The following is a 26,066-nucleotide window of genomic DNA, read 5'->3' on the forward strand; positions in this document are numbered from 1 at the left end:
CACCTTGGGATGCTTTGTGGTCAGGTGTGTTGTATGTCAGGAATGTTTCAGTCCAGTGCATCATCTGCACGTTGCAGCGCTGCAGAAATAGTTGAAATAGACCTCAGAGAGGAATAGAATAGCATTTAATATGATCGATACTGGTAGTTGATGTAAAGTCGCTCAGAAAAACATTTTACCATGGCAAAATGTGGCATCAACATAGAAGATTAAAAAAGGCAGTGGAATTAAGTGGGAGATGAAAGAGCATGCAGCAGAGAGACTATAAAGGAAAGACAGAGGGAATCCTGGTGTAACTGCGTCACTGCTGCCTTAGCCTCCTCTCCAGGGTGTTGGAGGAGGGATGGAGGGATGCAGGGATGGAGAGATGAAAGAGGGAATGAGGAGGAGCGAGTTTAGGGACAGGCTGATTTATGAGTTTCTGTTTCTGAATCGTGCCGTCTTCAGGGACCTCACTGAGATGAGCCAATCTGGAGTTTACACACACACACGCACACATGCACGCACACACGCAGCGTGACACATGCGGCAACTAGTCATTCTGTTGGCAAAGTCCTTAAAGTAGTGATCACAGCAGGGGGGAGTTGTTTTTGAGTTTGAGGTAATGGTAGAGAGAGTGTGTGCGCGCGCATCAGTTTTCTGTGGCAGATGGTGAAATAAATGAACAATCATCCCAATCAAACACGGCTTGGAATCTGGATTGGAAGGACTTCACTGCCACATCGACAGAGTGTGACAGATCACTAGCAGGCGAAGAGGAGGAAAAACAGAGATGGAGAAAACGGATGAGTTAGGAGAGAGATGAGAGAGAAAAAAGGGAGCAGAAGACAAACTTGACGGGGAAGAAGAGCAGATTTTAGATTTTGCTCGGAGCAGAGATTCACAACAAAGTTTTGAGATGAGCGGCAGAGGGTAAAAAAGGACAGCAGAGGGGGAACAGAGCTCATTAACAGTGAATAGAGTGATGAAGGAAGAAGGACATGCGGCCTCGGGTGGTCTGTAGGGCGATGCCAGCAGTTGGAGAAGCTCTAAACCCAGCAGTGCTCTTGATGGCTGCTACTTGGTTGAAGCACAAATGAGTACCTTTGAGATTTGCTCACCAACAAATCAGTCAAATGTGTTTGAACAGTGCCTAGTGATAGTGATACATGATGCTACAAATACAGACATTTTATTTACTGGCAAATACGGATATGTTATATATGCAATCAAGATATTACAAATTGTTTGAAGATTCTTCTGAAATTAAATATTAATAAAGACACTAAACCAAAATATTAGCAACATATCTACAAAGTTATGTAAGAGTGGGAAAATGATAATGTAGTCATTTGACGTATCAAAATATGAAGTGATCCACTCCATGTATGTTTACATTCTATCTATGTACCTTACATTGTCATTATTTATGTCTCATATTATCTAAGGAGGGTCTAAGGATATATAGGGTGTAATAAAATGGACTTGAATACTACTTTACAAGTAGTATGGTGCATTCTCCAAAATGTGATTATATAGATTGATAGTGTAATAAGTCATTTATCCAGGTGGTTTGGGTTTGCAATAGCAATTTCAAATTGCCTGATGTGCTTTAGCAATTATGTTTTTCAGGACAAATAATGCCTAAATATTTTTGATTAACATATTGAGAAAACATTTATATTGAACGCATTTGCACACTGTTCACTGCAAGCACAAAATGCTATTACTGAACTTATCCGCGTAGACAAGTGTATTTTCCCTATAACAAAAAAATAAATAAAGCATGATTCATGTTTGCATGGTTTAGGCAGCTAAAAGCACTCGGTTAAGGTTAGGGAAAGAGTGTGGATCGAATGAATATTAAAAAGGTCAATGCTGATTTGTAGCAGGAGACAGGGTTATTTTGTAGATTTGTTTATATTTAAAAAAAAACACGATCATTCCCTAAACGTAACCAAGTGTTATATTAGCCCAAACCTAACAAGCAGGGCAAGAAACTCTGTCTCTGTTGTGTCTTTGTGCCCCCCCCGACAGTATTTCAGCTGTCAGGCAGGTTTTATAATGCCAGCTGGCACATCGTAATAATATACAGAGCAGATATAGAAAGGACAAGGACACTGCAACTTAAATGGGTATGCTCATCATAACAGGCAGCACAAATGTATACACACGCACGCACACACACACAGACACACAGTGCTGCCCTGCTGATGAGTAGTGAGTGTGATTAGGTTATTACATCTGATGGGATTGAGTTTGCTGTCTTGTAATGAAAGAGGGATGGACTGGAGCATGAAAACCTAGGAGGGGGAGGTTCAGAGAAATGGATTGCAAAAGAGGATGGAAGAATATGTACCTGGAGGTGGATGCTAAGATAAAGAAAGGGAGGTGAAAGGCTAAGACGATTGATAGGGGGGGGGGGGGGTAATACAAAGAAATGAAGGTGTCAGTGCAGGGAAAATAGAGTGAAAAGGGGTGAAGGTGAGGGTCAAGGAACTGAGGAAGGAGGGAGGGATGAAAAAAGGATGTTGAGGAGGGGGATAGAGGGAGGGAAAAAAAGGAAGAGTTAACCTTGTTTTCAGTGGGGTTGAGGTTAATATTCCTGCACTGTCTGAGCCTACATGCTACAGCTTTTACTTAAGTTTTGAGTATATTACTGGAGTGTATATATATATATATATATATATATTTATATATATATATATATATATATATATATATATATATATATATTGCTCTTACCATGTGGGATGTAGCTTAATTGAGTTTAAATTAATCTATTTCTATTTATTCTTTATTGTAAAACATTTCTTTTATAAATTATGAAGTTGTTCTTTAAACCCTATATTTGCACACAGGCCACATTGTCGCCTCACATTTTTAAAGTACCTTTCCCTTTTAGTTAACTTGCTAGCTGGCTAACTCACCACATGGCACATTTCACACTGTATGTATTTGACAAATGAATGGTTTTATTTGGCAAATCAATAAATGATGTATACTTATGATATGGTAAAAGGTTTGTCTCTATTTGCATACTTATGATTTGGTAAATACAGCCTGCGCAGATAACGCTGACCCCTATATTTCCATTTTATTCCCGTTATCTCCTGTTAATTCCCATTTATTCCCAAGAAGTTTTCAAACTTAAATATTCCTGGAATTTTGCAACCCTATACCCATTAAAGTCATTCTTCATAGACATAAAGGAGTCAGGCACAGTTGCATTGATTAATTATTGTTTAGCATGTGTGCAAGTAAACTGTCTGTGTGGAGAGCACACAAGGAATTAATTTGTCATATTCAAATATAACTTTTGTACCTAAAACTCCTACAGAAAGTAAACAGTTGAAGCTTGTATAATATACACACATCTTGTCATACTGTAAACTCACTGAACAGCCGTTGGCATCCAAATACTGTATATATGTACAGTATATGTATATGTTACATTTACTACAATAAAGATGTGAATGCAGTTGTCGCCTCACCCCTTCTTCTCTGCTCTCTTTTCCCACTTTATCATCCTGTTTATCAACAGAGTTGCTCTGAGAGCTCCATTAACCCCCAAACCACTTTAAGAATGCAGTACAGTGTTGCATACAAGTCTGTTTCATTCACAAACTCTAACTTTGTGTGTATGGACGCATAGATATGCTTCCCCCAAGCCACCTGTCTCCATGGCAGTTAAGTGCTGCGTGACTGGTCACTGACTTCAACCTCTCACATTCACATTATTACCTCTCCTTTAGCTTCAAATTCAGTGGAATGAGGAAAACAAGGCTAAACAGACAGGTTGAAATTCATCCGCTTGACTGAGGAATTTCGTCTGACACAGGAGAGTGACAACCAATAGGCTTCATGCAGGAGCCACGTGGATCTGTTAATTGTGACTACTAACTGTGACCAATGACATCTGCACAGAACATGTTTAAGCTTGATTTCCCCCAGAGAAATTGTACTCGCTGCCTGGCTTACTGTCATACAAAATAATGAAATGAAGGCCATGCCAACGGTTTCTTTGAGCGCTTCCTCTTCAAATCAAACTTGTATTGTTGCGTAAAAACGTAGTCAGACAATAAACGTTTCCTCATGCTGAAGTAAAAGATAGTTTAAGAGCTGCTAACCAGATGGGACAGGCTAAATTTGTAGTTTTATCACAGAACAAAGAGCGCTAAGCCATGGAGCAGATAGGGATAAGTTCTGCTTGTGTGCTGAGACTTAACACTGTAGCTCCTATGTAACACATATGGACAGATAGAAAGGGAAGGAGCGAGAAACAGGGTAAGGGAGATGAATACAAAGGAGGGAGGAAGTTGTAACAGGGGAAGAAAGAGATGGAAACAGGTAAAGAAACACAACAGCTGATAATTTGATGAAACCAACGTGGGTTTTTTGTCATTTTGTGCAATGACTGCTGAGACAACAGGACAATTCTTTGCCTATAGTGCTTCAGTGCTCCTTTGTTGTTTACTGCGCCCTTCTTCCCCACCTGCGCTCTCTCACTGTGCACCGCCACCGACCTGACAGCTCAACTGGAGTGGGCTTGACACTGTGTATGCAGTGTGTGGAGTGGGCTTGACTTTGGTGTGTGCTGTGAGACCTCTCCAGTGGAATCATGCTTGTGCGCGTCCATGTGTGCCTAAGAGGTCATGTTGAATTGTTGTTGTCTTGCATCAGCAGCCGCTTGTGTCTAAATATGCGTGTGTGCGTGTGCATGCACAATGGTAAACTGATTTTCACATCCAGTTGGAGAAAAAGGGAAAACACAACCTGCAAACCATGCTTCACCCTGAATGTACTCATGTATACAAGCACTATGCGTTTGTGTGTGTGTGTGTGTGTGTGTGTGTGTGTGTGTGTGTGTGTGTGTGTGTGTGTGTGTGTTCACTTGGTGAACGTGTGTACGTGTTATCACAGTCCCTGTAGGTGTGAGACTTTGCTATGACAGTGTGTGGTACAAATTTAACAGGCTCTTACAAATGCTTAATATTGCATTGTGATATTTGTGTCTTGTTTACCTCGGAAGGCTTGTATTGTTACATATTTGCACAGCAGATGCTGAAGATAAACACTGAGTCATTCAGTGCCCAATATACAGTCACGAATGAATGTAATTAATGCTCCATATATGTCTTTTTGCAAGCGTTCCATCATCCTCTACACAGATTGTGTGCCCACTGATAGAACATTGTAATGGAGGATGAGATATTGATAGAACCATAAAATAAGTCAGTACAACGTTGTTTTGGCACTCTGGTCTGGTTGAAGGATGCTTTTTTTTCTTGCAAGAAGAAATGGTAAATGAGTTGTTCATCTTTTGCCATTCACTAAAATCTGTGACAAATAAAGGAGGCTGAACTTCTTGTATCTTTTTCATAAATAAAAGTCACATTCCTTTAGATGAATACATACGTAAGTACCACAAGTTACTCTGGTCCATTAACATCTTAGTTTCCAAGAAGACAATGCAAAGGTTTATTTTTATTTGTGTTATCAAAGACAATGGGTTGTTTTGATCCTGTATAGTGTTTTTTTGATATTACTGTTTGATTATTTAGCCAAACCTAAAGATGTCACTGTTACTGATTTGTTCTTTACGATGTCACATGCACATTGTTTTGTACAACTAACAAAACATTGTTTACACTGGGTCAAAATAACCATAGTAAAGAAAATAGCACTAACACCGCTAATATTGTGTCTGAGCTATATTAGTCTCGCATTGCCAGATCTTTCTCCACAGCGCTGCGGAGGAGGGTCTGGCTAGTCCACACAGCCTTCTGGGATATAGGAAAACGTGCTCTGGTTTATTGGCATTTCTTTAAACCAATCACAATTGTCTTGGGAGGCGCTAAGCGCCGGACGGAGGTACAGTGGCGCTGCAAAATAGCCTCGGGAAGGAACTTGTTTTGGTGGAACGTGTGCACGTAGGGAGGCAAGCTCTGGAATTAAAATGGCTGTTGAGTGTGTGATGAGAATTTTACTCCAAAAAAAAGATAAATAGAATTTCATTGCGGGTTCTAGCTCGGAGGATGTTTCCCGAATCGACCAGAGTTTAGAATGCCAACACAAAGAAAGCGGAAGGTGTGGGACATCCGGCCGAAAATGAGGGACATCGGGTCGCACCGGAACAATCCCCTAAACGAAACGTCATCGGTCAACGATATAGACTAGAGCTAGTATATTGACCCAAACTGGGTCAGAAGTGATTTTTAGTGCGGATGGGCTGTGTTATATGGACAGGTGATAAATGGTAATGTTAAGATCACCCAGTGCTATACTTATACCCTGAAAACCCACAATCCCTCACGTTTAGTGTGATACAACACAGACCTCATTTGATTTGCACAGGGTGCTTAGGCATAAATCGACCTTAACGAGACCAGGAGCATTGTGTGCCAGGCCTGGATTTGTCACTGACAGAGGAGGAAATCCAACAAATGTAGAGTATATTTGATCTAGTTCATAGCAACATAGGAAAAACATAACTATTCTTCTGAATTTGAGCTTGTGTTTGAAAGGCAGAAGCCAAACAAAATTTGAAAAACACCAGGATCTTTGTTGTTTTCCGTTTACTGAAAATCAGTGTGTTCTGAGTTCGCTTTGCAGCGACAGCCTGGTAGACTTTGAGGACTTACACATTAATGCTTGTGTGTTTCTGTGCACACATTCGTGTGTGTGTGTGTGTGTGTGTGTGTGTGTGTGTGTGAGAGCTGAAGACAGAAGGGGGCTCAGGAGGTGTCGACTGTGGAGATTAAAGAGGAATTAGAGAAAGCAGAGCACAGGGGGGCACAGAGCAACACGAGGGAGAAAGAGAGAGATTCTCTGAATATTCAAAGCTCTCATTTTAATTCTGCCACAGATTACTGAATCTTTCATCTCTGAAGGAGGGATCGACCTTACGTCGCTTGACTTAGTGCATGTGTGTGTTTGTGTAGTGACAGACTGGCCCATGGCATTTTCAATGTGATTGAATATGTGTTTGTTTTCCTCTTTATATTAATACTTAGAACAACACAATTGCAACTCAACTCAAGGATATCGACATTGTTTTATTGCCACTCCGCCCCCAGGGCACAACAACACATGTTTTACATGCTGTAATGACTACATACACGTCAACCTCATTTGTAGACTGGGTAAATACATGTATTCTGGACAACACTAGCAACAGTTGTAATCAAAAAACCTCAGAGCTGTTGTTGTCTCCGCAGAATTACTGAATAAAATGCAACGCTCCCTGTGTGACTGAACCTGGCCACTGAACTGGACTGCCTTTAACTTACCACTCATATCTGCCTGCCACAAATCCCCTGTTTTTCATACTGTACCATCTACAGCGTTAACTACTCAGATGCCCCCTTGTTTATTTCTCCCTCTCATTCTTTTTTGAATGTCTCCAGAGGATAAGCTGCATTCTTTCTGCCTCCCACAGTAGCACTGCTTCTGTTAACTTGAATATTCAGCTGCTGCATATCATAGCAGTGGGAGCTTTGCATTTTTTTTTTGCAACTTTGCTTTGGCAGGGACAGTTTTTTTCCAGAAATATAGCAGACCAGGCTTCCCTCACTATCACAATATTAGAAACTGGAGATATGCATATACTGCAAGTATAGTGTGAGTATGTGGGACTATGAGAGTTTCATACTCAGATGGGCATTGCAGCCCTGGTTAGACATGGTTTGCCTATAAAATAACAATACAGTTAAGTTTTAATTGATCTACATGTCTCATATTTAAGGATATCCATATCTTCAACTGCCCTGCCACTGGGCAGAGGGAAGCCTTTGTCAGCAGGGAGAATAAAGACATGGCATTTTGGCAGAGCACATTGCACACTTGTCAGGTTTGGTTAATTAAGCGGTGTGACACAGGTGAGTGGTGGCAGCCAGGGCTCAGGAAATCCTCTGTCAGACTTGCAAATGGGCCATCATACAAATGGTTTGTTGGAGGGAGCAGAGCAAAGAGAATAGGCTATTTTAAAATGTTTTATAAAATGTAAAATGCATACTTAGGAAATTGCTTGTGGATTGCCACTTCAGACTAATTCAAATATTTAACCAATTGCTATTTAAAGGGCTCTTTGCTGTTATTATTCCCTGTCCAGAGATTATTTTAAAATGAACAAGGACATAAACCATTGATTTCAGTCTCTACAGTTGATATACGCTCAAACCCACTCCATCCATATCCCGATGGTTGTATCAACATCTGCTCTTAAACCCGCAGGGCGTAGAAAGCCTTATGTATGTATTCAGATGAGAGTCCTCTTTGACACAGTCTTTGTTCGATATCCCCCCTTAGAATTGCACATAAACCCCAATTACCCTGAAAGTGGTGTGTCCAAAACTTTCTTCCCTTATACAGTATTTAGTCTTGATTATTTATTTGTACACATTTTTTCTTAGGATGAATTAATGCTAAATTTACTGACAAAGAGGATTATGTTTATGTAACCTGGTAGATTGCATTTTCAATGTGTAGTTGCATGACACTGTACATGACATAATCACAAAGTCTCATGGATTTCTTGTGGTTTCCTTGGTATAGACATGTTTAGTCTCAAAAGTTCCATATTAAGATTGTGTGCTGTGCACTTTCATCGCCTTGTGACATCTAAGCTAAGTATTCAGTACATGAGACTGGAAAACCTGGAGTGTAGCATAAATTAAAGGGTATTGCCGTGACTGTAGGAGACCACAATTACCTCTTACTCTTAACAGCCACTGGAGAAAAAAAAGTTTTTCGCTGATACAAACTTCTGTCTTTGCCCCTGAACACAGCAGTTAGACCGGATTGTCTGTCGGATCTGTGCGTTAATTTGCCTACAATGTATACTATACAGTATGCCTGTGTGTGTGTGTGTGTGTGTGTGTGTGTGTGTGTGTTTGTGTGTGAATAATGTAGAAGACAGTGGTCACCATTTGTTTTCTGCTTCAACTCCCTTTCTAATTAGGACAGTACTGTACTTCACCCTGGGAATGCTTCACTACTGCACTGTGTGTTTTTCTGGGAAATACGCCAAACTTAAGTAGAAAAACAGCAGCATCAGTGCCTTTTTTTTAGTTTAGTTGAGGAGACATGATTTAAAGCTATATCCTGCTATTGTTCCCATCATTTTTCCCTTCTCCGGTCTCTCTGCCTCTCACTCGTGCTCTCTTCGTACTCCTTTATATTATATTTATATTATTATAATATTATTTATTATCATTATGATAAAGGGACATCTGCTGATTGTATTGTAGCTGGAGATGCACACTGATATTCTGTCCATATATTTTATTAGTTAACTTTTATAGACTGGTTTGATTTATGGTATTGCATTATGCTGCAACATGTTGTAAGTGCGGCTATAATGGATTTATGAATTAGTTGACAGTATGAATGTAACTACACTGATCCATTCTATGTGTTTGTCTGGCTGTACAGGGCGGATATCGGATAATCGGATAAGACAAAAGTTAGGATTTTGGAGCTAAAATTTATTTTCAGATTTGTTATCTTCATTTAGTCGATAGAAACAAGGGTGCAATTTTAGTTGCCATCGATGTTGCGGCACTCAAAGCACGTCAAAAGAAATTTCTAAACAAACCAAGACAGATCGAAGCTCTCTCCATAAAATGTCTATGCTGTGAGACACCAATATGGCCAAACTGTTTAGACTCCATTCCTTTATAGATGGATATTACTCAAAGCTCTTATAATGTGGACAGAAAATAAATTGAAATAATAGAAAGAAAACCCACTGTTGCCTGTGCCCTGTGTAACGTACTACTCTGTCCTACATAAATAATCTCATTGAGAGTCCAAAAAGGATAAAGAAAGGATAACACAAGCAAAAGGAAATCAACAAAAGATTACTCACAAGTGCTGTTTTAGTGAGGTCAGGACATTTTTATACCCCTTGAAATTGGGCTTTGTCCTTCTGGCAAGAAAGTAGCACTCGGAGGTTTTCACAAAGCAAACCTTGAGACACACCAAAGATTTGCATGCGTACTTACTCTCATACTTTTCAGATCTTCCAATGGATTGCCACACGTGTAGGCTCATAGAATCCGCCATCCCTATATGTGATAGACATCTTTTCTCAGGAATTTACATCCTGTCATTGATCAATACGATACAACAGGATGTACAGTAGACATGGAGCCATTAAAGTGTTTATTTGTGAAATTGTGAAAAAGCCTGTAAACAGATTAACAGCCAGTCCCACTGGGTCATTATTAGACCCATTATGTGCATTAGACTCGCCCAAAACTTCTTATTGGCATCCGGCTCCAGTGTGTTGGCGGGGTGTTTGTTTACTCACATGCTCTTATGCTGAATCATGGTTGATCTTTTTTCTGGGATTTTAGCACTTCCTACAGTATGTATGTTTATACTGTAACTCATACTGTATATCTCATTTTGTCATTGTTTTTTTAATGACTATAGCTCTCAGCATCATTGCTTGTCTCACTCTGCAACAGGTCAACAGGCCTGTTTGGATCGTGTTGCTTTGTGTGTGTGTGTGTGTGTGTGTGTGTGTGTGTGTGTGTGGCTTGCACCTGCCTGCCCTGAATGCACCTGTGCTGAGCATTGGAGGCGGTGTTACAGAAAAAGCCATCCCCAGCCATGATGATGCATCATTAACATCATTTAAAAGCAGACTGAGAACATTTTGTGTGCACTTTCAACTGCATCTGATTGTTTAAGTTGTTGCTTTTCTGTGAAGTCCATTGCATCTCCCCTGGAATGAACAGTGCTATGTATAGAACAAGTCACATCCTATGTGTTTTGGCCTTAACCCTCTTCCTGCACGTGGTTCGAGCACATATCCATGCTGGTGATCCTGCTCAACTGCGTGACTCTGGGGATGTTCCAGCCCTGTGAAGACGTCACCTGTCAGTCAGAGTGGTGCCGTATCCTTCAGGTCAGTGGAACACCTTCGCCCTTATATAACTGGGCTCATGAGCATGTTATTTTACAGTTTCTCTTCTCCTGATGACAGAACATTTACCTCAGTGCTACCTATAACGGCAGATTTTATAGAAGGCTGTGCAATGTGGACACTAAACGTGTTTCCATACGGCAATAGTGGCGTGGGACAAGGTGTCGCTACCTTAGTGACATGTTTGAGGTTCTTTTACATAAACCCTTCTCACTGTAAAGTCATGTGCCCTGTTTTGGTATTTACTTAACCAGCTTTAAAAGTCAGCATTAGTCAGTAATGTGGAAAATCCAAAGGTAACATCACTCATAGGGGCAAATGTAGGAGTTATAAGACTATTGTATTGCAAATAAGCATGATTCTTTTTCACCAGGGATTGCTTTTTTTGCTTTAAGTTGCTGTTAAGTGACAGGAAGTGCAATAACAAATAAATGGAAACAAATAGTAATGAAAAATTCTTTCATTCTTTTTCTTGTCTCATTTGGTTCAACATGCTCATACTGTAGTGCAATGGCACACTGAGATGGGCTCATTATACTCAAATGCAGACATTCTTTTTTGCTGTAGTAGATGTCTACTAAAATTAATTGAGACGCAGCCATAACCATGCTAAGCCAGAGCTATTCCCTGCTGGGATGAATCTAACTAATGGAGACAAGAATTTATTTTCAGACAACCTCCACTGGCACTTCCACAGCTTCTTTGGAAATGTGACATCAAATTGATGAGGAAATTTAAAAAGGACCTGACCTTTTTCTGTTGGCAATAATTTAATTTCCTCTTGTTATTACTGTTGTAATTCTATTTGTGTTTGTTTTTCTCACCATGTTTCTTCAGGTATTGGACGACTGTATCTTTGCTTTCTTTGCTGTGGAAATGGTCATCAAGATGGTGGCCCTGGGAATCTTTGGCTCCAACTGTTACCTGGGTGACAAGTGGAATCAGCTTGACTTCGTCATCGTCATGGCAGGGTTAGTATCCTGCAATGTATTTTGCTCATCGCCACAAATTGCCCAATTTTCTCTGTCATCTGCAGCTAGGCAACAGCAGTCTGCTTTGAATGAAATAACATTTTGCAGAACACAAAGTAAACAATCAGACAAATGTGATTTCACAGAGAAAGAAGCATGTCGTTTTTGTGACAGAGGAGTAAATATGGCTGCCCGCAGCTCACACATGAATCAGGTGCAAGTGTGAATGCCTGTGGGTGTGTTTGTATATCTGGTTGTCCTCACAATATCCTGTCATTGGCAAAATAGACGTTTCCCTTACATACAGTAGTTGTGCTGTGTCTTATTTCTCTGTTTCATCCCATCTAGCGGAATAAGAGTGCAATGATGTGGATGTATGACATATATCCACATCAGGTGTCACCACACTAGAATGCTGCAGTCGCCCCATATATTGTAAATTGCGTTTCTAATGGCACCATGCCATCAGGGTGAAAACAGTCTGTCAGTTAAGATCTACTTCCTCAGAGATAAAAGATATTCAGTACAATATTTACCAATCTGAGCAGCCTTAACAAGCACCTATCAGTAACCAAGAGTAATAATTTGGAGTCTGGGGGAGTACTGTATGCTGTTGTTCGGGTCAGCTGCACACTCCGGGGCCACTATATAGGTTGAGGCGAGGGCAGGACCCAATTGGCAGCAGACATTCCTTTAGATACTCCCACGCTCTGAGGGCTGAGCCAGTATGACCACACATACTCCTCACGCAGCCAGCACAATCACAGGGCAAGTACCAGAACACAGTTGAGACCATAACTGTCTCTCTCTGCCTACATGTCGCATTTATGATTTTTGGGTGCTGCAATATAGACTATACAGAGGCAAAAGCGCATTTGATTCTATGTAATTAAATACCATATGCACAGTAATTATGTGTGGCATTCTTATATTTTTGGTGTTTTTAGTTTTCTTGTTTTTTGCCTCGTGTAGATATATCTTCATGTATGTGAGTACAGAACATAAAGTAAAAACTCCTGCTTTTCTTTGAATGTCTTCAGGGTGCTGGAGTATTCTCTGGATGGCCATAACGCCAGTCTGTCAGCCATTCGTACCGTCCGAGTGCTCAGGCCACTGCGGGCCATCAACAGAGTACCAAGTAAGTCCATGTTTGAACCTTTGCAGGGATGCTTTTTTCATCAGGTCTGCACCTGATGGTTTATCTTCCTCGATTAGCAATGAGCACATTTGCTCTTTTGTTCAGTGCTAACAGCATCACCACAGGGATCCATTTAACTAGCTAGCCAAAAGCCCTGCCTGTTTCTTTTCTAACCACCTGAATACATTTAGCTGGTAGGACAGAAAACGTTAATTACAAGGTTTCAAAAGGAAGATAAAAGCATTTTCATACTTTGTCTATATTATGTAGTATAAATACTAAACGTGAAAATGCTTTTGAGATAAAAAAAAAAATGTTTAAATATTATTTGTCATGATCAACTTTGCATAATTTCCTGCTGCAAAATGCTTCCTTCCCCAATACTGACAACAATATCTTATTGTAATATACACACACCACAGGTAGTTTAATTTTTACATCATATTACATTTATATTTTTCGACTATCCTACACAAAACGCCCTGAGGTATGAGGATTTAACCTACGCTCACTCTGCTGTGTAATGTTAGCCACCTGTTATCATTCAGTTAGTTTGCACTAAGCGCTACTGAAGCAAAACCACATGGAATATATATATATATATATATATATATATATATATATATATATATTTTGGTGTGTGTATTCTCACTACTTAACGGTGAGTTGACCAATGATCCAGGACTTGGATGTTTGCTTTAATCTCACTTCCAGAGCTTGTACTGTGCCAGTGCTGAGTGAGAACTTGCACGTAGTTTGTCATTTTCCTAAAAGCTCTGTGACAGAAGGGGCCATAAATCTACAGCTAAAGCGGATCACTAGACAATGGTGTCATAACAATGTACAAGATTATTAACCAGCATACATTAGGCAGGCGGCCATATTTTTTTTTCAGGTTCGGGCTGCCAGTATCGGTAACCATTTTGTTAAATACACTTTTCCTAAACAGGTGTTTTTCATTCTTATTTTCTTGTTGTACACAGCTGTTTCAGTCTGTCAACTAGTTTAGTATTGTTACTTTAACTGATTTTATGGTTAATGAAACACAATTTATAAACATTGAATACAACATTGGATAACCCATGAGAGTATTGTGTGTGTGTCTTTGTGTGTGTGTCTGTGTCTGCGTTAATAATGAGCCCGCTTCCCCAGAATAAGCCAGTTGTTAGCATGCGACAGAATGACCCGAGATTCTTTCACATAAATAATGACGTTATATGTTTGTACAGGTGTGTGTGTTTGAGTTTGTGTGTGGGTGCTTTGGGCACTGCAGATTACCCAAACACAATCATAGAGCATGGCAGGTTGTCTGTTTCTCTCAAGCTATCATCACAAACAGTATCACACACACACACACACACACACACACACACACACACAGTATTGTTCTACCTCTGTGAGGACTGACAATTTAACATTAACCTTTGCCTTATTAATAAGCTAACAGCAGCCCTGAGAAACAACCTTTACAGCCATGGACAAGGTGAAGTCAAACTTAGATTATTGTAACAAGTTTTCAGTTTCTCACTGAAGGGTGTGACACAGGGCGGTAGATGGAGAGAAAAAAGAGGGAGAGAATTACAATGAGAGGTATTACTTGGGGCTGGAAACTCAAGGTTAGTGTAAATACAAACAGACACAAACAAAGCCCTCAGACTCATATAGTCACAGGTACACACAAAGACCTGAGGATGTTTAACACCAGCTTACTTCCTTCATTTGTTCTCTCTCCTTTCGGCTCCATCTCATCTTTTGTTTTCTTTTTCATCTGATATGTGATCAGAGATGGAGTGTTTGTGGGTGTGAGCCAGCCAGGCTAACAGCCAGGCTAAAGTTTTTCTTTCCCTACTTACCGTCTCTGTTTGTCTCTAACCATTCTGCGATCACTCTGTCTTTGTTTGTCTTTCTGCCTAAGTGGATGGGAAGTATCCATTGTCAGACAGATGTTAAATTTGTTTTTGTGCCTTAGCCTAGAAACAGTGAGCAGCACTCTCTGGGCCCGACAACAATTACTTTATAAACCACAGAAAAAACTACAGCTCCCATTAAAAAAAAAATACAAGAGCTGCAGCACAGGGAGCATAATTTTAAATTAGCTTGATCCAAGATTCTACACCATTCATCCCTCTCTGTTCTGCTGTCATTGCAGACATGTCTAAGCTAGCCATGAGCATTTTAGCCTGCAAAATTCTAGGGCTTATGGGAAATGTTTTTTTGTTAAAGGCAGTCAGTGCTGGGACATGTGGGTAAGCCAGCAAACAGTTAAAGTACTGGATCTATTTGTGTTATAAATATTAAATAATTGTTGTTCATATTTAAAGGTGCTATAGGTAGGATTGTGAAGATCCAGGACATAGCCAAAGAATTTGAACATCCACAACTTCTCAGTCCCTCCCCCCCTTTCTGCTAAAGGCCAAACGGTCTCCTAAGCCCCTCCCCCCACAAGGGAGAATGAATGTGTGTGCATGAGCAGTGATTGACACACAGTTAGACACCCCCCAGCTACATATAGTTCTACTGGAACATAGGGTCAGTTTCAGCAAATATGACAGAAAGTTAGTTTTATAAGTCTTACCTACTGCATCTTTAAGTTATTTATTGAAGAATGTCGTTTCCGTTAGCACAGAATTCTAATTATATCAATTTAGTTACCACTTCACTTGGAAAAGATTTTGGATTGTTCATCATAGTCATTTTTCTGACTATAATGACAATGAATTCACATTAACATATTTAATTACTCCTAGATCTAATCTAAGAAACAATTTCATAACTTATATCTTATATCTATATATAACAATATCTTCTCATAGATTAAGGCCAAAATCCACAATCTTGCTTCTTTCTACAACACATCAAAGAAAAAAGAAAAGAAAAACATGTTGCTTTAATTGAGGATTTTCTAAATATTCCAATATTGTTCTCTTTGTCTCTTCTTGACAACATTACTCCATGCATAGCAATATGAATGTAGTTTCTTTTAGAAATTCTATTCTAATTCTTAGGAAACTTAACTTATCCCTGTAACATGACCTTCTGGATAGGTTTTCCCTTCTCTGTTTCAAATGCTCTCATCGACTCTGCCTCTTGTGCGTCATTAGATTGCATTAGTTTAATTAAACCTACCAGAGTGCATTGTAACTCTGGGAGTGAACATAATGTCGCTCATTTTAAATCTCTTTGCATTTTCTAACCCTGTCTGTGTCGTTCTAAGCAATGAAATTCAGCGTACTGCTAAATAACAACTCTCTACCTAAAATAGTGTGTATGGAGAACCCATTCATATTTAATGCTGAGATGTTTGTGTTTGAGCAGACTTCACTGCACAGATGCCTCTATATAAGGCATCTTGTGTACTGTTTACTCAGTGTGTGCATGTGTACATTTCTATGTGCTGTATTCACACAAGTAGACAGTGATACTCTGGTGTCTCTGAGTATTGCTGTCTACCTTAAACATACACACAGACATATTCTTTCTTTTTTTCATTTTCAGTTTTTATGATGAGAAATATATGTATCAGAGTGTGTAAGGGTTTTTCATTTTGCCCAACCTTTATTTTGTGAGAATTGGGAAACAGCAAAAGAGGAAAGCCTGTTGACAGATATAAAAAGGCACATATGTTAAAAGTAGTAGATCTCAGTCAGAACACAGGATAATATGAGACAGATTGGGGATGGGACAATGATTTAAACTCAGCATTTCATTGATTTTTCTTGTTTTTTATTCCACCCCAAAGCCATGACCACATCTCATTAGAGCTCTGGTGTGATGGATTGACCCTCACCTGCCTGGCTGTCACATATCTCACAAAAACGCATTATCTCACATGCAACTCTAAGATATGTAGCTGGTCTGTGATCAGTAAATCTTTAAGGCCTTAATCCCACATACATTGTGAAGACCAAAGCAAAAATCCATTTTAGGAGATTTCATGCTTTGCCACTATGTAGAAAATATGTTCTGGACGGTAACTTTGTGGCTAATGATTGTACACAGACGCACTCATACGGATAAACACAAATAAGACGATGCGCCCTTACGTTGATGAGTCATTCCCTCTTAGCGGGGACAGTTAGTACTTCACAAAGTAACACATCAAAAATCCACCGTCAGGACACTTTCTAAACAAGAGGGGATGGAATAATATGCACATTTTGCTCCTTGCTGCCTTCAAACATGCATAAATAATGAATGATAATCTTATCCATTAGTGTCTTGAGTTTGATTTCCCTCTGACTTAGTGGAAGTGCATTTGTTAAGGATAATAGCTTAGATAATATTTAGCTGATGTAACAACATGCAATAAGAGCCTTTGGTGAGTTTAGTGCAGTTAAGGCCCATCCTGATAACTGTAAAACTCCCAAACCAACCAGAGCATTTTTTTCCCACCTGTCACTAAATGATAATAGGTTCAGGGAAACCTTTCTCCTGCAGTGGCACAGCACAAACAGTCTGGAGATGAGATTTTGGAGACTCAAAAATATTTCAGTTTGAATATCATTGCCACGGTCAAAATTAGCAGTGACACTACGGAGTTGCCGTATTATAAGTGTGGTCATTGTGACAAGGCTGAGTCATATGTGAAAGGGGACAGCACACGTTGTGAGGGACCTCAGGGACTAGATCCCTGACTCTCCTGACGCTAAAAACATCTGACAAGTAGAGATGGATGCTGAACGCGTGTGGTTAGATAATACTAGCCACAAGGAAGAGTAGAGTTCAAACCCCAGGGGATGAAATACTGTCAAACTGTCACTTTCAGTATTTTCATCACTTGTAATTATATTGGCTGTGGGGATGAAGCAGTGCATTGCAGTAACCAGAGGGCTAGTAGCTGATTTAAAACTCAACTATCTATCATGTATGTGAACACATAGTTACTAGGGGTGTGCAAAAAAATCGATTCACATTCGTATCGCGATTCAAGCTCTATCGATTCAAAATCGATTCAATTTTTAAATTGTATGTCTACTGCAATCACATGGGAAAAGTAACTACATTTACATACTGTGAATGTTTTTTTTTAATCAAGAATCGTTTTTGAATCGAAAATCGATTTTGAATTGAAGCCTAAAAATCAATATCAAATCGTGACATTTTCTGAATCGTGCACCCCTAATAGTTACACATAGTGAATATTTCTGATGGTATCTTTTCCTTTTTTTGTCCCCCTATGTAGGTATGAGGATCTTGGTGACGCTGCTGTTGGACACCCTGCCCATGCTGGGAAATGTCCTTCTCCTCTGCTTCTTTGTCTTTTTCATCTTCGGTATTGTGGGAGTCCAGCTGTGGGCGGGGCTACTGCGCAACCGCTGCTTCCTGGGAGAGAACCATAGGATCATAAAGTAAGGAATTTGGCCTTGTGAAACAGTATTTGCATTTCCTCATTTCCTTCTGGACTGGAAGTAGCACAAACGACCCCTAGGAAAACGTCTCTTTTGTTCCATATTCCACTCTAGGTTAGATTTGACGGAAGAAGCACTTTGATGAGAATAGGACTGGATTTCAGTTATTTTCCTTGAGTATACACATATGAATCCCATAAAAATAAAACCTCCCTCAGAAGTTGCAATCAATTTTTAATTTCTCCCAAACAGAAAAAAAAGTCCATCTGCCCAGCTTTGCAAGTGCTGTTCTCCACACCCATATGGTGACCAGCACTGCCTCCAGCATGCACACATGGAATCTTCAAACATGCTCAGATCACTTAACTCAAACATGATGTTTCTTTCTTTCATTCTGCCCTTTTCCCTCTTTCCTTCTGTTTACATCCTTATTCCTTTTCCTCTCTCTGCTTCCCTCTTTTGCTTCCTCTTGTTAAGAGTTTGTTTTGAGTTGTCATATGGTGTATCAGTCAGATGTTGCCTCTAGCCAAAAGAACAGACATTGTAACTTGTTAGAGTACACAAACTGCATAGCGCCATAAGGATGTAAACCACTGTATGGTCACACACACACACACTCACATGCAGAGAGAGCAAGGAGAGAAAGACCATAAAGAGAAATGTAGATGTGGAATGAGATAAGGCTGTAGTCTTAGCCCCATGTTATTTAATATATGTGCAATGACCTTGCCTATTATTTAAAACAGTCCAAAGCACTAGTTCTAAAACTCCTACATAAAGAAATAAAACTCCTCTTTGCAGATGATGTGGTTCTCATGTTTTAAGAATGTTTAAAGTAAAGCCTGAATATATTACAAAAAACTCAGATGTGGGCTTGAAAATGATAATATTCCAAAACAAAATAAATATATAAAAATGTACAGAGAGGAAAACCAGGCCAAGACCAAACCATATAACTGACTTGGACGTAAAATCAGCATACTGTAAAAAGGAAATTGTTAAACAGAAACATTTCAAACTCCTGGAATTCAACATCTATCTGGGTTTAACCAGATTGACGAAATAGAAGTGACCCATTTCCTTCTACACTGTGCACATTATGAAACTATTTGATAAACCTGAGCTTCCAGATTCATCTTATCTTGTAATACATAAGATACATCTTATAAGAGAAGAGCAACAGACAAACAAGCACTATCTCCCAAACAAGAGAAACAGGCATTCATGCACATTCACAGACAGACAGAAAGAAAGATCAGATTCACCAATTTAGCTCTGGGGATTGAAATTACGCAAAAGAGAAGACGAAAAACTGCTTTAGTGTCCACAACCGCAGCAAGCCACAAATGTCACTTAGACATCCTTAAACTAATTCTGTTTTGATGTAATGGTACAAATTGTACCAGAGTTAATGTTGCTGAATCTTTCCTGTCTGTAGAGTGAAAGACAGAACAAAGAGAGAAGAGCGGCTTAATATTTCATGGCCAAGGCTGCTGTGTTTTCTCTCACTAAACAAATGTCTGACCTCCAGTGCAATATGAGTCTCGACTATCAGTGGTGAAGTACATTTACTCAAATACTGTACTTGAGTACAATTTTGAGGTACTTGTACCTAGTATTTCGATTTCATGCTACTTTATACTTCTGCTCCATCACATGTCAGTAAGACATATTGTACTTTTTACTTCCCTACATTTATCTTAAGTTACTAGTTATTGTACAGATTAGGTTTAATAATAGGAGATATATTTGACAAATAAATTATGTATCATTATAGGTTTGTAACAACACATTATGTAATGTAATATGTAATGAAACATCAAAATGTAATAAATGTATACTTCATTATGTAATAACCCTGAAAGCAATATGTAATACATTTAGTGATGAAAGATAATACTAATCTACTGAACAAATAGTATATTTTTAAAGCAGCCATATTATGCTCATTTTCAGGTTCATAATTGTATTTTAAGGTTGTACCAGAATAGGTTTACATGGTTTAATTTTCTAAAAACACCATATTTTTGTTGTACTGCACCGCTCTCTCTCACTGCTGCAGATCCTCTTTTCACCTGGTCTCTGTTTTAGCTACAGAGTGAGACCTCTTTTCTTCTTCTTCTTCTGTACTATCTTTGATTGCACTGCACATGTGCAGTAGCTCAGATGTAGATCATGTCAGCTAGCTAGCTCCATAGACAGTAAAAGAAAGGCTGTTTCTACAACTTCGGTCAGTTACAAGGCAGGATTAGCTGGGAGACTTCTAAATGAGGGCGCACATGGAAGTAGTTCTTTTGTAGATTATGGTGAACTTGTGTGTGTTGTAGCAGTGCTTTGCTATTGAGAACGAGGTAGCATGCTAGCGTTAGCATGCTAGCGTTAGCATTAGCGTTAGCATGCTAACGCTACGAGCTAATGGTTGCGGTTAGCCTGCTCGTTTCGGCTTGTGACGTCACAAGTCGTGCTGATTTTGAACAGCTCACCCAGAGACTGAAGGCAGGACACATTCAGAAACTGTATCTCACTCTAAACAGCATGGGTGGATTTTTTTCAAAGTTTGTATGTGTGTGGAAGCACCAGAGACACAAAAGAACACCCCAAATCCCAGAAAAAGTGATTTTTTCATAATATGGGCACTTTAAAACAAATTTTGAATCACCATGATTCACGCTAGAATTCATAAAATGAACATGACAATGTTATTAGAAAATGAATGAAGACATCCATTTTGGTTGGTTATTACATAATGCACCATATTACATTTTCGCGAAAAAGAAAGTGCATCCCCCGCATTTAGTAAGAACAGCCATATTATTTCATAATTTATTACCAAATGCGGAGAAATATATTACATATTGGGTTCAGGTTTTTATTACAGAATGCGGCAGATTATTACATAATGCAGGTGTTATTACATAATGAAGTGAATATAACATTTTGACATTTATTACATAATGCATTGCTATTACATAATAGGTTGTTACAAGGTTAAGATAAGATCTGATCCCCAGGGGGAAATTCACAATCATACTACAACATTAAATTGTAATGTAATGTATCCAGTAATTATAATACAATGGAGAGGTTTCAGGAAAACATAAATAATAGGCTACAGCAACAAGCGAACGGGTTACAGGGGGGGAAAGGACAGGAATGGCTGGAACATAATTGGAGTCAGTCAGTCTGGTAAGATCCTTTCTCAAACTGGTTCCCCCCCACGAGTACTTCAAAAGCGGATGTCCCTCTGCACAAAGGCACACTCACTGTTGTGGAGGGCTCTCCATTTTGAAGGGAAAGGTAAAAATAAGCAGGTTAACTGTGGGATGCAAACCACTTTTTCCCATGAGGAGGAAACAGCTGTCACCATGGATACTGATAGATGCCTTGCTCGCTGCAGCTCCTGAGTTTGTACGTGCTCTTTCACTTTTAAATATATAAAATAACCTCAAAAATGTTTGCCTGTTTTATTAAAAAGGTGGTATTTTCTCTTTGTAAATTGAAGGATGCAGACTGTATGTACAACTCAAATGAATTAAGGGACAAAATAATGGTTTTCTTTCTGTTTTTATTATTGGAATTCCTACAAATTCATCAAGAGAGAATTTGAACGAAATTATTTTTGACGAAGCAGCAAGAAAGATTTACTTTTCCTCCATTTTTGGCTCAAGCAATAAACATCAGTGTCACTCACTGAAGGAGAACCTGGTAGTCCACTTCTGCTCCCCACTTTGGGATGGCTTTGATTTGGCAAACCCTACATGTGAATGCACAAACAGAGGTGGAGTAAATCGGACAAGGATGTAGTGGAGTAACACTGGACTCCCATCTATAAATTAAAACTGATGAAGAGATTCAACTGGGTGGGGACAGTTTATAACAAATACTATAAATAAGACACAATGTTCATCTACCCCATTGCTTTTAGATCATTTATGATAAGAGTGTAAATCACTGATTGAGATGCTGTGGAAGAAAAGAAACACACAGTCTTAATATAGACTCAGTATGAAAATAGTGTGGGAGTAGTAGTTGGTCACTGTTGTTTGCTAAAGGTGTTTTGTGGCAAATTCAAAGTTAACATCTGTGATTGGATGTGTGCATATTTAATAAGCTCAATGATATATCCGCTCTCAATAATTACACTGATTGCTAACATCTACTTCAGGTTTCTATGCAGGAGCTCACCTTAAATAGCACCATAGATAATCTGATCTTGTTTATTGGTGAAATTAAAGAGCAGTTAAAGACAATAGAACGTATAAAAAAAAAATAACACAAGATTTTATGACACTAGTGTGGGACAGTGTATAAGCCGTTGCTATATACACGGTCTCACTGGACTTACTTTTTAATTCTCATTATATGCTTACATAGATTGTCATACAGTTCCAATTTTCAACATGTAACTTCAGTAACATCATATAAAAACAGATAATATACGAAAATAAAAGTTACAGTGCAGTATAAGATGTGAACAATTATACCTTGACTGCACTGCAATTATACCTCGAAAGGCACAATAGGAACAATAAAGAAAATTTGTCTCGATGCAAGAAGTGCAAGCAATGTTTTGTAATTTTCTGAGAAAGCAAAAAGGATTATAATCTGTCGCAGTCAAGGTCCTGAGGAGGATTTGTATATTTCACTTTTGAACCTCAAGACAACAACTTAACCATTCCTGAATGATGACAAATCAGTATTAGACTAGTATTAGATTATTTGATTGGAATAAATCAATGTCCTGCTTCTAATCACAAATCAAATATTCGGTATATTCTATTTTCCTGCAATAGGAAACTGATTAGTTCCTGACAGTAGACATAAATCAGTTCTCAGTATATCTACAGTGTATTGCTAATTTAACCTACTATAGAACTTGCAACAAAAACCAAACACAAATATGATAATACATTATCGTAATGCTATATGTATCCTTAATTAAGGTATTGTAACAACATGGCCATTTGTTTTTGTCTTTCCATCCAGAATGTACAACTTGTCCATAAGTGAGTACTACATGTCTGAGGAAGGTGAAGACAGCCCATTTATCTGCTCGGCTCCCCGCGAGAACGGGATGCTGCGCTGCAGCAGTGTGCCGCCCTACACGGAGGGCGGGGTTGAGTGCACATTGCCCGCTCCCCACCTAAGTTCAGCTCTGATTGGAATGGGTGGGGCCAGTGTTAACGGCTGTGTTAACTGGAACCAGTACTATAATGTGTGTCAGCGCGGGAACTACAACCCTCACAAGGGAGCGGTCAACTTTGACAATATTGGCTATGCCTGGATAGCCATATTCCAGGTAAGAAGGGGTAAATGTGCAGATTTGGATGTAGAAGCAAACACGTGGATATAAGGGTGTTTATTATTGTTGTTAATTTTGTTGGATAATTTATTTTGAAGTGACAACACCAGGCTGAAAAGCAGTGTTTTGGTTTCCTCTCTGGTTGAAAGTTTCAAGCCTATTTCACACAAACACACAACAAAAATGTGCTTTGTTGCACCTGTAACCACACCCAACACTGATTTCATGGGGTCCTGGAGTACAGTACATATGTACATCACTTTAATATGAAGTGTATAGTACAAATACTGAGGTACTATAGAGCTCTGGGTGCTCACAGACAGCTACAATATTATTCCTCCACATTAGGACATCAGGAGAATCTAAACACTGATCGGCTTTTGCGACACAGCGTCACGCAATTTTGTCACTCAAGTTGAAATATTTCAACTCGCACAAATACGCAATGCTGCGAATTTCACCTCTGACTTTTCCTTCCCACAGTCTTTGTGCTAGTACTGTCTGTGATATGAATTCCCTTCTAATAGATCTGTGCAGCACCCACTGATAGACCTGCCTCTGTGTCTAATAGACTTTGACTTGCACTGCATGACTTTCTCAAAGACACACAAGCATGCAGGCTCCCACACACGCACGCACACATCAACATTGTTATCAACTTCTCCCTTCTCTCATTTCAACAATGGTGGCTTAACAGTCAGAACACAATATTAAGAGAAACTTAACAAAATTACACCCTTAGGTGTGTGTATTTAGTTTAGATTTTAATCAATTAAAGAGCCCCTATTATGCTTTTTTATTTCCCCCATCTTTTAGCGTGTTACATAGTTTTTTGTGTATGCAATAGATGTATTATGTAAGTACAAAAAAACACATTTCACTCCAAATTGTTCACTGCCTGAAAATGACTGTTTTTGGTGTGTGTGTGTGTGTGTGTGTGTGTGTGTGTGTGCGCGTGCGTGCATGCGTGCGTCTGTGCGTGTGTGGGAGCCTGTACGTGTAGGTGTACATATACGTGTGTGTGTGTGTGTGTGTGTGTGTGTGTGTGTGTGTGTGTGTGTGTGTGTGCTTGTTTTACTATATTCGTGGGGTCCAAAAACCGGGGAGTCCAGTATAGGATTAGGGTTAGAATTAGGTTATGGTTAGGCATTTAGTTGTGATGGTTAAGGTTAGGGTAAGGGGCTAGGGAATGCATTATGTCAATGACGGGTCCCCACAAAGTGAAACAAACGTGTGTTTGTGTGTGTGTTTGTGTGTGTGTGTGTGTGTGTGTGTGTGTGTGTGTGTGTGTGTGTTTGTGTATGTGTTCTTAGCCTGCAGTTAGAGACTTTAAAGATCAGATGTTGTTGATTTTCTTTTGTAATGGTTGAGCAAGCATTACTTTGAGCCTTAGGTGAGATTAGTTTTTTAGCCAGGTGTTTGATGTGTATTTTACGATCTGTAGTATATGTTAAAGTAGTAGATGCAAATCATGATTGGAAAAAAAGTTGTACACATTAGCTGTGGGTTTGGCCAGGAGGTGCTGCTACCTGCACACTCGGATGTACTGGTGTAACATGACAATCCGGTTCTTATAGTCTGTGTGTGTAAAATTTGTAAAATTTCTATATTGCATGTAAATTATAATACATGCAACATTAAGTTGGAAATTCCTCTACAATTTAAGAAACATCTGCAAAAAGTATTTGTAGTAGCTTAGATGTTATTATTTGTTTATAAAAGAACCATTTAAATTATGAATACATAATACAATATATAAGTGAATGGAAACAAGAACAGAAACAGTAAAAGATTTGATAATTAAATTAAAGTGTCTGAGATACAGACACAGAGGGAGAAAGATAGAAAGTTAGTTTAAATAAAGAGAAGGCTCTCTTGAATGTAAAATGAGTTGCTTGGCTTGTTATCCCAGTCTACAGCCATGTATTCCCTCAGTATCTGTAAATAAAAAAAACAAACTAAATTAAACATTTCAGTGCAAGGTTTTGAAAACATTTCAGCCAGTGGTTCCAAATTGAGTTAATTCAGGGTTACCCTGGGGCTCCTGCAGCTAACAACTATCTGCTAAGTCAAGTTGAGAACCCACCACAACCGCGCCTGTGGCTGGATTGGGTCCTCACCTAGTGTGTGATAACACTTGATTTTATGGGAGATTGCCAATTAAACCTAGTTCTAACCCACGGTTTAAATGGAGTGACCTCTGTCAACGCTAAGAAGAGAGCACACGAGAAAGGAGCAGAAGTGACAGTGAAGGAATAATAAAAATATGAGTGGGAAAAGGGAGAAAGAAAATATGACATATGAAGAGGTGGAGGAGGGTTGGGAGGAGAGATAAAGGATCACTAGGGGAGCATCTCAGGGCTATCAGGCCAATGCTTCTATCAACCTAAAG

General features: G+C 39.2%; 1 protein-coding gene across 7 annotated transcripts in view; it reads left to right on the plus strand.

The window, feature by feature from the left end:
* The window catches only part of cacna1ha (calcium channel, voltage-dependent, T type, alpha 1H subunit a), a 123,642-nt gene that overhangs the window by 50,747 nt on the left and 46,829 nt on the right, over nt 1-26,066 (plus strand). For all 7 annotated transcript variants that reach the window (XR_004108714.2, XM_035996598.1, XM_031320841.2 and 4 more), the window contains exons 3-7: nt 10,786-10,897; nt 11,753-11,886; nt 12,927-13,024; nt 18,207-18,372; nt 23,359-23,671. Coding sequence is in view for 6 of the 7 variants with exons in the window: in XM_035996598.1 (XP_035852491.1) it covers nt 10,786-10,897; nt 11,753-11,886; nt 12,927-13,024; nt 18,207-18,372; nt 23,359-23,671 (823 nt within the window). In the remaining variant the exon portion in view is untranslated. The remainder of the gene's footprint in view (nt 1-10,785; nt 10,898-11,752; nt 11,887-12,926; nt 13,025-18,206; nt 18,373-23,358; nt 23,672-26,066) is intronic.

Source organism: Sander lucioperca, chromosome 21 (genome assembly GCF_008315115.2).
Source record: "Sander lucioperca isolate FBNREF2018 chromosome 21, SLUC_FBN_1.2, whole genome shotgun sequence".
Classification (NCBI taxonomy): domain Eukaryota; kingdom Metazoa; phylum Chordata; class Actinopteri; order Perciformes; family Percidae; genus Sander; species Sander lucioperca.